The sequence below is a fragment of the Acanthisitta chloris genome, unplaced genomic scaffold, assembly GCF_000695815.1.
Source record: "Acanthisitta chloris isolate BGI_N310 unplaced genomic scaffold, ASM69581v1 scaffold18366, whole genome shotgun sequence".
NCBI lineage: Eukaryota > Metazoa > Chordata > Aves > Passeriformes > Acanthisittidae > Acanthisitta > Acanthisitta chloris.
In genome coordinates this window covers 8,822-22,397 of record NW_008678999.1, presented here as the reverse complement: position 1 = coordinate 22,397, position 13,576 = coordinate 8,822, and the positions used below count along the sequence as shown (strand labels likewise).

Here is a 13,576-nt window from a genome sequence, read left to right as displayed (position 1 = left end):
GCGGCCTGGGCAGCCCATGCTGAGCAGGGTTTGGAAGCAGCCCCAGGCTTCTGCTTTGCCACATTTATTTTAGTAACTATGTGTTTGCATTTTAAAGATCTTTACAAAAAGATTCCTTTCCTTAAAGTGATGGGGGCTGGAGCAGCCTCTGCCAGCAGACAGCAGAGGGGATCTCACACTAAAGGGTTTCAATGGTGGTGGGAGGAAGGTCTCTCACTCTTCTGGGATACCTGTCCCTGCAGGAAGAATGGGAGGACATCCTTGTCTGACATTCCTTGCTAACACAGACAAGCTAATGAAGTAGGCTCATTTTTAAAAGGTGCTGTAGGACCATAACAAATTGCTGGTGAATTTAAGACAATTATTTCAATCAGTTGCTTGAGGCCAAACGAGCTCCTTAATATTCCTGCCTGTGAATTTCCCTTTGTGTGCGGGTGGCAGCTGTCTCTCTGCTTTGGTGTTGCCTGCTCTTGCATTAACGTGGGAGTTACTAAGGATTCTTCCTTGTTCAGGCACCATCCCTGTCCTTTGCAGGATCCCTGAGAGAGATCCTGACATCACCCCATAAAGAAGACTTGTCAAGAGCCTTGTGAACATGCCAGCCTCCTCACCTGCCTGCAGGACCGAGCAGAGCAAAGGGCCCACAGGGTTGTGAGCTGCCCCCGACTAACAATTGCCCTCTTTCTCCTCCGCAGGGGTCCCAGGCAGTGATTACATCAATGCCAATTACATCGATGGGTATCGGAAGCAGAATGCCTACATCGCCACGCAGGGACCTCTGCCAGAAACCCTCAGCGACTTCTGGAGGATGGTGTGGGAACAGAGAACAGCAACTATAGTCATGATGACCAGGCTGGAGGAGAAGTCCAGGGTACAGTGTGTGCTTCTTCTCTTTTGTGGAGCTGTTGGGGTGCGGGAGAGAGGGATGGGAACACTTTACAGTATAAGGGCATCCAGGGAGAGGCAGTTCCAGTGACGTGGCTCACTGCTGCAGGCAACCCAGCAACAAGTGCCTTGTAAGCATATCCCTGTGGGACAAAAGTGTGGCAAAACCTCCCATCACTGTCCTTCTCGTTAACCCCTGTCTTGCCTGCATGTCTGCGTGCACACCCATCCTTTCCCTGCCCACATCATTCACACCAAAGGGAGAAAGGAAAGTTCTGAGATGGAGAGTGTGGACAGCCCCAGAAGCTGAGAAGCTGCAATGGGTAGGTGGTACCAGCAGCATCCTGACAGAGCCCTGGCGTCTCTGTCGATGCAGGGGAATGGCTGTCCAGGTCTCATTGCAATAACAAGACTAATTTGTGTTTTGTCCAATGACAACACGTATAAATGATCAGCTCATACTGCCAGGATTAGATATTCTGATGTAATAAATGCAAAGCTGCCTGCAAACCGTGGGGAAGGCGTGAGCTGGAGAAGAAGGAGCAGGAGCCCTCACTGCAAATGATACTTATGATTCTCATGACAGAGATTCTTGCTCAGCCCCTGAAGCAGGAGTTCATAAGCTGTGACCAAGTGCTCCCATGCCCAGATGCACCCTTTGGGCAAAGCCTGCCCAAGCAGGAGGCAGCTTCTGCCTCTCATGATTCAATTTGTTCCTAAAAGTAAAATTTTAGCGGTGAGCATTTGTACTCACAGAATATTTTAGTGTTGCCATGCCAACAGCAGAAGGGGCTTGTGCACTCAAGCTGTGAAGCACTGGTTATTTTTAGCCCAATAAGCTCATTCTTGAGAAGCAGAAACTGTCAAGTTTGGGTTTAGCTAAAACTTTTGCTCACATGCCCTTCCTCCTTTTCAAAGCTTTAGCACCAAAATGCTCACAGGGGTGTCCCAGCCCACGCTGGCTGGGAGGAAGCAGCTGGAACAACCGATCGCAGTGGCAAAACAGATCTACTTTTCTGCATGTACAAAAACAGGCTTTGTTGATGGGTTTCCCCGACTCTACAAATGCCCTACAGCCTGCAGGAAAAAACACTGTTCCTTGGAGATGAGCTGCCTCTAGAGAGCCAACCCCAGCTTTACACTGTGCTTCCCATTGCACAGCCCTGCCTGCTCTGTCCAATGGCTGCCATCACCCACCCAGCCCAGACAGGGAGGGAAATTGAGCTGACCTGTCCTGTGGCTCAGAGCTTGGCACACGGGCTAAGTGAGATCAGAAGCTTCTAATCAACTGCTCTTTGCAGCTGGGGGTTATATGAGGACTTCTTTATGCCATCACATTTTGGTGATGGAGCATATATTTGAAGTACAAGGAAAAGCCCTTCTAGGTTGCCAAGTAAATCCATGCCCAGAGTCCTGACTCATTTAACTTCTGGGCTGCTTAGTTATGGCAAGGCACTCTTAGGTGTGTGTTTCTCGAAGATAACGGGTTTCCTTTGACCCCACAGGCACTTGTCTTTGCCTGAGATGCCTGTGCTGCTGAGCCGTGTGTTATCTCCACCCAGCATGCTCCCTCTCGTATCATCCTTGCAGTTAGCTCCTGCAGTATTGGTTTCTGTCCCAAACACAGTGCGTGTGGTCAGGCTTTAGGTGATGGGACAGGCATTGTGAATCCCTGTCATGGGCAGGAGGTGACCAGAGCTCTTGCAGAATCTGCAGGCAGCCTGCCTGACCAGGGGCTCTAGGCTGACCCAACCAGACCCAGACCCCAACGTTCACTTCCTGGCACTGCCTGCCTATGTTCTGCTGCCTCTTTGACACATCCCTAGCACTAATGAGAAGTGGGCAGCTTCCTCAGGCACTGTGGGAGATGCAGGTTGCCAGGGTAGGCCGTGGAGAAGCCTGGCCACTCCTGAATCGCACCAGCAAAGGCTTCTCAGGATGCGTCCGCTGGACCCTATAGTTGTCTCAGGGCATCCCCTCACAGCAGGGCCCTGGTGGGGACCTGGGATGTGGACTTGCAGGAGATTATTTTTTCTGAGTTTTTTTGTTGTTGTCTTCAGCATCTTCCAAGGCAAGATGGCTCTCAGCCACCTTCCTGCTCTGCTTTTCCTCATGCCCCCCTGGTGATAGCAAGAACTCACTCAGAAGCACACCTTTTTGGGACCAAGGAAGATCCCATCCTGGTCATTGCCCATTGCTCCAAACTTTCAGGATGAGTCACTGTTTTGCAGTTCATTCCACTTCAGAGCCTTCAAACCTCATCTGATGTAACCCCTTGGGTCCCTGCAGCATTGCTGCCTGCAGATGCTCACTCCGCTCTGGGACAGCACTGCTCCAGGCAGTCACGTGGCATCACAGCATTACCCAAGGGTGACCTTACTTGAAAGTCCCCTTGCCCAGGGGCTTCGGTGCAGGCACAGGACTGTTTCTCCAGCTGCAGAGCCTGGGGTGGGTAGCAGGGCCTCATGGCTAGATGCCCAGAACAGAGCAGACTCCGCCGCCTTTCCAAGTGAGCTCCCCAGGTCACCCTCGGCAGTGCTGTGATAAGCCGACTGGGACCAGCAGCAGCTTGGCAGCCCTGTGGGGGTGAGACTGCTTTAAAGGGTTCCTGAGCTGCAGGGGGAAAAAAAAATCTTTAAAGAGCATCAGCTTTTATGGTCTGCAATTTCAGCTGGCTTGATGGTCCAAATCATCCTCCCTTTTTCATGTTTTCACAAAGTGAGAAGCACATAAAGGATAGAAATGGCTGGATTGTGCAATTTAGCTGCCTTCAAAGCTTTACAATCAGTTTCAGAATCATTTGGTGGCAGTTCAGAAACACACATTGTAGATTAGCTTTCCTGAAGCTGTGAGCATGAGCATCCCTGCCGGGCTGTGTTGCACGAGAGAGGTATTAAAGCAGGATTTCTCCTACCCTGGGCTATCCCCAAGAGCCTGTCAGAGCGAGGTCTCCAGGAGCAGCTTGTTCTGTTCCAGCCCAGAGCACCAAGCAGTCATCCCTGGGGTGTAATGTCCCCTGGCATTTCATGTCCCCAGACAGGGTTGTAAAGAGGCTGATGCTCAAGGGCTCTAGGGAAGAGAAGCCTGGCAGCCACATTCCGCTCCGGCTCTCTTGCTGGCAGCAATGCCATCTGGAGCTTGTGAGCGGGGCTGGGAGCAGAGCACAATTCTCAAGCTGAAGAGAGGTGCCCAGCTACTCTTGGGCACAGGGCATCAAGGGGGAGGGACAGGAACCACTCAGCAAAGCTGCAATAAATGGCTGTTCAGGACATTACGGTGCTCCTTAAGTTAATGAGAAACAAGCACTGCCAGAAGAAAACATCTCTTATCTGCTTTAGTGCCACAGTGCATCGGCTTCAGCATAAAATTTACAGAGCTTGAAAATGGGGCATAAACATTATGGGTAAATTTGGCAGAAAATGTGACTGACTCTTATCTGGTCATGAATAAATAATTTTCAATTACCAGCCCAGGCACTGCTATTATCCCACACAGGGAACTCCTCTGAAGTTTGTTTTGTGCGTGAGTACACACAGCCCTGCAGCATGTGGGTGGCAGGAGGGGACCGCTGTCCCCGAGGTGTAGGCTCAGGCGTAGGGACATGCTGTGGTGTTCCCCTGAAACATCCCCTGCAAACCACACCAAGGGCAACACAGCAAACAGCTGTCCCCAGCATTTGCAGGATGCCATTCTGCTCTCCCCTCACCTCCTTCAGAGAGGGGTCACGTCACCTCCGAGCCAGGCAAGGCAAACTCAGGCCTCGGTGGAGACACAGCCTGCAGCTGCCACCCACTCGTGAGGATGGGATCAGTTTAGCTGGGCAATAAGGTTTGTGACCTCTGAGTTGTTCGTGCTGCAGCAGGTCTGTGTCAAATAAGACTGCTCTGTGCCAATTGAGGAAGAGGAATCTTCGAAGATTTTTGCAGGGCCTATCATCCTGTGAGCATAGATCCAAGGCAGCACAGCAGCCTGCACGACAGGAGACCCTGGGCAGGAGGCAGTGGAGCTGCTGTGGGTGCATGGGCACCTGCAGTCCCCCTTAAAGCAGCATTGCACTTCTGTCAGTGCAGGACTTAACTGAGAGCAGAACCCGAAAAAGCAGGGACAGATGTATCCCTCTGACTCCAGGATGCTGCACTTCAGAGGCAGAGTGCAGGATGAGGGCTCTTAGCTCCCAGAAGCCACACCCTGCTGAAAGTGCCTTCAATTAACAGGCAGAACTTCATTGATTTCTAATTAAGCCTATTGTTTCCCTTCCCACACGTTCCCCTGTAAACACATTCTGCTAATAATTAAGTTTACTATTCCTTGACAAGAACAGATGATCTTCCATTCACTCCTCTCTCCTAGGGCGGGAAACCATTTTCAGTGCAGTGCACATGGGTGGGAATGAAGTCTTCCTCCTGTCAGCCAAGCACTGCGGCTCTGCAGGGCGGGGGAGCTGGTGCCAGATGAAACAGGGATGCTCAGGGTGCCAATTAAATAGGGAGCTTGGGGCTGCAGAGAACAAAACCGGAGGAGTAGTTTGCAAACGCTGAGCTGTGAAGAGGAGGAGGAGGGCATCAGCAGGTGAACAGGGAGGGATGTGCAGGGAGATGAAGGGGGCAGAGGGATGGGGCCCTGGGGATATGTTACGACTCTCTGCCAAATGGGCTGCAGCAGGAGCTGTGACCAGCTAGCTCAGAGGGTTCTGACTGTGGAGTTGGAAGGGGGTGGTAAGGATCCTGCAGGGCAGGATATCCCTGGGGAGCAGCAATGTTATTGTGATGGGACTGTGCTGCTTACAGGAAGGGGCTGAAGGGATGGTTTGGCCACAGTCAGTCTTCTTTCAGAGAGAGAACAAGATGTGTCTGAGCTGGCATCTGTGTCTTGCTTGCAAAAGTCATTTTGAAACACCTGGGAGATGTAGGTTTCCAGGGATGTGCCACCTGCCACAAGGGCAGGTTGGTGTCTCTTGGTAATGCTCAAAGAACTTGAGCCTACAGCAATGCAGAGAGGGTGGCAGGGTCAGCCCCATGGACAGAGTGTCCAGGCTGGAGCCCTGGCATGAGCTGTGTCCCATCCTTCACCAGAGTGGTTTGCTGCCCAGGGGCCATGCTGGCAAGGGCACCTGGGGGACTACGAATGTTACAGGGAAAGGTAGAGTCTGGTGTACTGTGTACTCTGTGTACTGTGCTGCACCTGGAGATCTGTCCTTCCTCAGCTGTAGGTCAAGGTCTCTCAGCTGGGTTAACAGGAAGCTGGTGGGGATACACGCTGCATCTCATTCACCTCAGCTGTCCTTTGAGTAGAACCTTGCCAGAGAAACCACTGCTTCCCCTTCCCTGCTTCACCAGCCTTCCTCCCACCAACTCAGAACTGCCCACCTTCTCTTCATCCAGGCAGAGGTCAGGCAGGTGGATGGTGCAAGCACATCCCTAAGGACCCCCATCTCCCCAGTTAGGAGGCAGAGAAGAAAAATTACAGCAGGCACAAATCAGTGTTAGCAGTTGCTGCTCACTGTCCTCATACATGGTGCTGCTCTTGCTGCTGTGTCTGGTGGGCTGATCCCCTTCACCACTTCCCACCAGTGGCTCCAGAGGGGGAAGAAAATCCCTTTGAATATGAGTCTTGTGGAAAAGAGCCCCATGGGGCTCCTTTCAGTTGGGGATTGGGACACTCTGGGAGAAGGAAATCTGAGTGTTTGGGGCCCCCCTGCCCAGTGACTCATTTTTGTATTTATCCTTTGAAGGGCAGAGCCCTGTTCCTCAGCTCGGATACCACACCAGTAGCCAAGCACTGACCCTTTCTTCTCTTCTCCCTGCAGGTAAAGTGTGACCAGTACTGGCCGAGCCGGGGTACAGAAACCTATGGGATGATCCAAGTGACACTACTGGATACAGTCGAGTTGGCAACCTACACCGTCCGCACCTTTGCACTGTACAAGGTATGGAGCTGGCTGGGCTGTTGCTGCTGCAGGTAGTGCAGAGATGCTCCCTGATGCTGCCAGGTGCCCCATGGCAGGTCCACACATGGGCTGTTGATCACAGCTGGGTTACAGTAGGAGACTGGCTGCAGGTTGTGCATCTGGCCACCACTGGGTTTTTGGCCAGGATACCTGATGCTCTTCAGTATGCATTCACACCCCCAGAACAGGGCTGTTGTTGCCTCTGGTGAGTGTACATGTAGCAGCTGTCCTCCCATTAGAGGGACAACGTGGGAAGCAGTGAATTTTCAGCACTCTTGTCACTAATAATGCAAATGGAGGGGCTGTTTCTGATGTGAGTGTAAGTCCTTCTCTCCTGCCTGCTGCGTTCCTCATTAGTGTTTGGAAATCCCTGGGGGCAGTGCCAGCAGCAGCGTGTCACGGCAGTGCAGACAGGCTCTGCAGTGGGCTGCCTCTGTGCGTGACTGAGTCTGGGCCAGAAGCATGACAGTGCTCGATGGGGCCACACTCACACCCCGGGAAGGCATCTCCCCCCCAGCAGTCACCCAGCCAGTCTTACAGCATTGCAGCTAAGCCCAGACAGGAGCAGGGCAGCCTGCAGACACTGATCACCCATCCCAGAGACACCCGTGATGCAGAGGAGCAGAGAGGGAACTGGTGGCTGTAGCCCTCCCATGCCCAGTGCCCGTTTTCCCTGAACATGCAGTGAGTACTCAAGCACTGAACCTGTGCTGTTAGAAAGGAGTCTTTCACCTTTCTTTCAGTCTGCTCCACTCCCGCAGGGCTGCTCTGCTCCCTGTATCAGCTGGCTTTCTACAGAGCATCTGTGTGTACAGAAGCCTTGCAAGAAGCCTGCATTTTGCCTCCAAATTTTCAGTGCCAAAAGACCAATACATACATCATCACGCAGAGCTTTGCATTCCTGTTGTTACCCCATCGGTGGGTTCCTGTCCTGGAATGAGACTGTTCTCATGCAAAACAACTGTTCTTCATCTTGAACAGAATGGCTCCAGTGAGAAGCGAGAGCTGCGACAGTTCCAGTTCATGGCTTGGCCTGACCACGGGGTACCGGAATACCCCACCCCAATCCTCGCTTTCCTGCGACGGGTCAAGGCCTGTAACCCACCAGATGCTGGGCCCATGGTTGTACATTGCAGGTAAGACTGTGTGTTTGCAAAGCTGCACCTGGGCACATGCCTTCTGACTGCAGGAGCTGAAACCTGTCTGAAAGTGAAGTCTTCTCTTCTTGTGGGAAAGGTTTCACAGTAGCATAACCTGTACTGCATGCTTGGGCTGTGGACAGGACAGCCCCAGCAGTGGTAATGCAGTGGTAACATTTCTATTGCTACTACTGTGTCAGATTAAACAGCCCTGCTGCATGGAGAGCCTCATAAAACACTTTCCTGCAAAACTGAAAATGCCATTTAAAAATTAAATTATCTGTGCCAGGCCTAAGTGGGTGGTGCCTTCAGAGGCACATCACTGACAGACATGCATGCAGTGACCTCTACAAACATTCATACATAGTATTTACGGCAGAACTCTTTCACAGGGTAGAAAGGCAGCTCTTTAAGCAAAATATTGGTCTGCTGAGGCTCAGCATCTTACCCAGCCAAGATTTATCTGGATCAGCCGAGAGGGGACTGTTACTGAACAAACCACTCCATCACTGCCGTTCCAGCATACGCCTTACCAGCAGTGTTTAATGCTCTTCTTTCATGCTCTGTTTCAGATGGGAATGGGGTATAATTAACACACAAACAAGCTGTATTAAATCCCTGTTAAGGATCTGACTGGCACCATAAATGAAGAAATGCCTAGCTCCCTATCTCTGCCTGTGTTTACATGTCACAACAGCATATGTGTTGTTTTCAGGGTGCTCTCAGGGTGAGTAGTTTGGGGTTTGCTACTGCCCTTCCAATAGGTGTGGAGAGGCATTCAGTGCTTGAGTGAAGGGCTAAGCATAGGCATGCATGACCTCATCTTTCTGCTTCCCCTCTCAGGCTGGTTGTCCTTGTTTCATGGGTTAGGAAACACTGACCCAGGTTAGGGGACAAGCAGGCTTGAAATTATGGGCCTCACTGGTACCAAGGCCCACCCTGCTCTTCAGGTCTTCGGACTTCACACACACATACGCTGTCACTCTCCTGCCTGTTAAACACCTTTCTCCTTCCGTTGTGGAGGTGCTGCCAGCCACCACAGGGACCAACAGAGTGACACCATGTCCTTCCTGCTCCAGCAGTGAAAGGAGGATGGCAGACAGGCTGAGTAGCCTCTCAGATTCTTCAATGCCTCTCTCTCTCTCGCTCCTCCTGTTGCTTCTGGTTTGGAGTTCTGCTTGTTAGAGAACAGAGTTTACTCCCCTTTTGTGTGCTGTAGGTCTGGGTGATCTCTTAAGTAAGATCAGACTTTGTCAGGCATCTGTAGGAGACTGTCATCTCAGGCTGTGTGCTTTATTCCTGCAGTGCTGGTGTGGGCCGAACCGGTTGCTTCATTGTCATCGATGCCATGCTGGAGCGGATGAAGCATGAGAAGACTGTGGACATCTATGGCCATGTGACGTGCATGCGCTCTCAGCGCAACTACATGGTGCAGACAGAGGACCAGTACATCTTCATCCATGAGGCCTTGCTGGAGGCTGCCACATGTGGCAATACTGAGGTGCCTGCACGCAACCTCTTTGCTCACATCCAGAAGCTGACCCAGGTGCCACCAGGCGAGAGCGTTACTGCGATGGAGCTGGAATTCAAGGTTGGTGGCAGAGCCCCAGCACCCTGGTTCTCCAGTGCCCTGTCTGCCCACACAACCCCATGGGGCTGCTCAGCCAGGGGTTAGGAGAGGAGAGCTGTGGATCATTACAAACAGTTATACTTTTGTGTGTTTCTAAAGCAGGTAGGCAGTGATTTAAAATACATTTGAATTGTAAAGCTTGTGTCGGCCACACAAGCTGGATTGGCAGCTTCTGGGGAGGATATAAAAGGCAGATGGATGTGCAATTCTCAGCAGCACGTTCTGCTCTAGGTTCACTGTGCGGCAGGAGCTGCATCTGAAATCAGATGCAGATCATGTTAGTGATAATTGATGTTACTGTGAACAACTTGTCTGGAAATGGCTCCAATTTAAATATGTGAGACATTTCTAGTCACATTTCTTCAATGCTGAGCTCTGTTATCTTTTAACCACCTCGGCACCAAGCCTCGGTGTCTAGAATTGGTGAAGGCAGTGTTTTAAGATACTCTGTTTTTAAGAAGCCAAGCCCACATTTTGCTGCCTGTATCTGTGAATGCCAACTGCAGATAGTTATTACAGCCTTGGAGCTGGAAGTGAGCTCTGGTAAGCGCCCATATTCTCAAATGAGGTGCATTAGTCCAGTGAACTAATGCAGGGAAATACAGCTCATGCAGGGAGGCAGCAGCCCATGCAGGCTGTGAAATCAACTACAGCAGTACAGTTTGACTCTGGGGATTCCCTCCAGGTAATGAAGGAGCAGGAGAGAGAAAATACTGACTTTCTGTGCAAACTGGGAATAGTCGAGTAGCTCTGCCCTATGGTTATTAGAGCTGCCAGTCCTGGGCTTGAGACGATAGAACATGCTGCATGAGTGTCTCATGGTGACATCTGCCTTGAGAAACCCTTCAGGAGAGCCACAAACTTGGGCTCAAATCTGGTGACTCTCTTACAAGAAAGACAAAATTTTGGTTTCCTGTTTTTTCTTCAAAGCTCTCTTTAGAACACTAATAAAATTTTCCCCTCTCTGTGCCTTGACGATGTCACTGCATGGGAAACCCTAGGGAGCAGGGTGTGGGAGGTCCTCACACAGCAGACAGCAACCCTGTCCTTCTGCAGGGGACCTCTGCCAGGGATCAGCTGCCGCTCAGAGAGAGAAGGATGACTCTGGAGATGCTGAAGATAGTCTTTTGGGGAAGGAAAACAAGAAAAAAATAGGGTTGGGGGGGAGAAGGTACTTCTGTTTGAATGTCTCTGGCAGCAGATCTAAGTAACACATTTACCATGACTCCAGTTTACAGGACTCAAAGAGAACCATAAAATGTCTCACAGTAACCCAAAATAGATCTTCTTTACCTAAAACTGTCACAATTCTCACATTTTCTTGGGTTCTTCTGGGGTGAGAAGTAAATAGCAACACAAGCAAGACATTGTTGGAAGAGGGAAAGCTTTCTTTGCCTGCCACCACCAGGTGTATATCCCTGGCTCAGCAAGGTACTAAGCTTCATATCCTGGCCCTGAGTGGGTCAGAGTGCTGCTGTGGGTCTGCACTACATGAGGCTTTTAGGGCTGTGCCAGCAGGTCAGCACAGGTGGTTCCCTTGGTGTCACCTGCAGCCATGTGCCAAAAGCCAGCAGCAAGGCCATGCCGTGCCTGGATGTGCAACTCCAAAAGGGGAGCCAATCCAAGTGCTAAAAACCAGACTGATGATTACTGTGAAACAGAGATCTGGGTGCAGCCTCTTCACAATATGGTGGCAGAGCTCTCTGCCTGATCCAGAAGGACCTGGTCCCCAGTGGCTGTCGCTTGGTCAGAGGAGGGAGTGTAGCTGTGTGCCCAGAGAGATTCTGCCTGCCCTGGTGCCAGGGTCCCAATTTTGCCCCTAGACTCCTTCATCCCCGGCAGGGATCTGACATATCTCCTGCTCTTTCAGCTGCTGGCCAACTCTAAAGCACATACCTCACGTTTCATCAGTGCCAACCTCCCGTGCAACAAATTCAAGAACCGCCTCGTAAACATCATGCCATATGAGCTGACAAGAGTCTGTCTGCAGCCCATCCGGGGTGTTGAGGGCTCTGATTACATCAATGCCAGCTTCATAGATGGGTACAGGTAAGGATCACCTTAGGTGACTGGACCAGCCTTTCCTGCCTGCTTGGGAACCTGGGTAGAGCTGTTTTCTCCTCCTTCCCAGGGACTGGTCCTGACTGCCTGGAGGTGGTCTGGAGATCACTGTGTTGGATTTTATCGATTTCCATCTTCTCAGACACTCCAGTGTGTATAGTTACAGTATGTGAAGACTGCTAGTGAGTGCATGCTGCCAGGCTGGCTTGTGTTGCTGTAGACAGATGCCCACATGGCTGCAGTGGCAGGCTGTGCTGGCTCCTGTGGAGGTTTTATGGGATATTCTGGTAGGCATCCCTTGGCATGTGTTTTATATCTGCAGCATCTAACGCAAACCTGCCTCCCCTCACTAGCTGTAGAAATCAGAGGTAGAAGTGTGCTTGCACTGTGTGGCAGCAGCCCAAGGCTCATTGTCCCATGTCTTGGTTTTGGGGGGAGTCTGTGGATCCTCAGGCAGGGCTGGTGCTGGACACTGGGTGGCCCACCACTGGGTTCTGCTCTCCAGAATACCTTTTAGAAAGCACAGATTAAGATCTAGTGGAGCAGTAATACTTACGTTTTCTATATCTGTCTACTGGCATCACATTCTCAGATGCTAAGTGCCAGGAGAGAAAAACAGCCCCGTGGCCACATCCCCTTCCCAGCCTATCCCTAGGCAATAATACAAACCAAATCCAATGATGTACTTAAAGGCTCATTCCTGTCACCTCTGTGTCACCATCACAGTAGGCCCATCCAGGGCAGGAGTGGGGGATACAACAATGGATGTGACACGTTCCCTTTCCATCTTGGTTCTGCCCAAATGCCTCTCAGGAGCAACAGGCACTGGCCAAAGGGAGCAGATGTGGATGCAGTCAGGCCAGCAGCTCTGTGCCTCATCCCTGTTTCAGCAGCTGAGCTCAGCTCTCCCAGGGAGAAGTGCTACATGGGGCCAAGAGTGAGCAGGGAGCAAAGGCCCTGGGAGCATCCTAACACAGCAAAACCACAGTGAGCCATGCTCCCTCAGGGTGGGACAGTCACAAGGAAGGATGAAGGAACTGGAGAAAAGCTGTCACAGAACAGCCTCCTCTCCCTCCTGCCTTTGCGGCTCTGAGCTGTTCAGCACCAGGCATTAATGGGGCTGGCTGTCTGCACACCCCTGCTGCAGCCCAGGTCTGAGCCACTGCGTCCTGGCTCCAGAGCTAGTGGAGAGCCCCTTGGTGATGCTAGGGAGGGAGGTGGAGGGCTGCCAGCACAGCAGGTGGTACCATTTCATGTGCTAGCTACCCCATCCCCGAAGAGCTCTGTTATCTCTTCCATCCTTTCCTTTGAACCAGCTATCTTCTAGGTATTATCTAAAGAAATCAGTTGGCCCAAGGTATTGCAGATATCACTGATGCTGCATCTTTATTAGCTCTTCTATTTCATTCTACAACCCCACTCCCCGTTTTTTATGATGTCTTATAAATCCACCTTGAAGCAGCCCCTGTCTGCATCCTGCACGCTACAGCTGCCTTGCAGCACGTTCGTTAATTCTAGCACCATTAAAGATAGCACCAGCGGAGGGGATGAAGGGAGGCAGGACGGAGGATGCCGGCCCTGATCCCGTGGGCTCCGGCGCCCCGCAGTGGTGGAGCCAGCCCGGGCTGCGCCGTGCCAGGCTGGGAGCTCAGCGAGCCAAGGAGCTGGCACACCAGAGCTGGCCCTTTCCCAAGTCCAGAGCACCAAGGGGGCTTTCTTCAGGGTGGGAGCCAGTCTGAGGCAGGTCACATGGAACATTTGGAGAGACGGTCTAGTTCACAGTGGAACCAAGAACAAATTCTGAAGCTTCAGAAAAGTAGACAAAACAGTATTTATGGTTTCCACAGTGCCCTCATTATTAGCTGGCATGCACGATCCAGGTGATGCAATTCAGGTGTCCTTTGTCATCCCGTG

At 51.5% G+C, this 13,576-nt stretch overlaps 1 protein-coding gene across 1 annotated transcript in view; it reads left to right on the top strand.

The window, feature by feature from the left end:
• Nucleotides 1–13,576, top strand: part of PTPRF (protein tyrosine phosphatase, receptor type, F) — a 289,331-nt gene that overhangs the window by 273,243 nt on the left and 2,512 nt on the right. Inside the window, exons 27-31 of the mRNA XM_009077131.1 lie at nucleotides 696–871; nucleotides 6,692–6,811; nucleotides 7,814–7,968; nucleotides 9,277–9,562; nucleotides 11,472–11,650. Of these exons, the coding sequence (XP_009075379.1) occupies nucleotides 696–871; nucleotides 6,692–6,811; nucleotides 7,814–7,968; nucleotides 9,277–9,562; nucleotides 11,472–11,650 (916 nt within the window). The remainder of the gene's footprint in view (nucleotides 1–695; nucleotides 872–6,691; nucleotides 6,812–7,813; nucleotides 7,969–9,276; nucleotides 9,563–11,471; nucleotides 11,651–13,576) is intronic.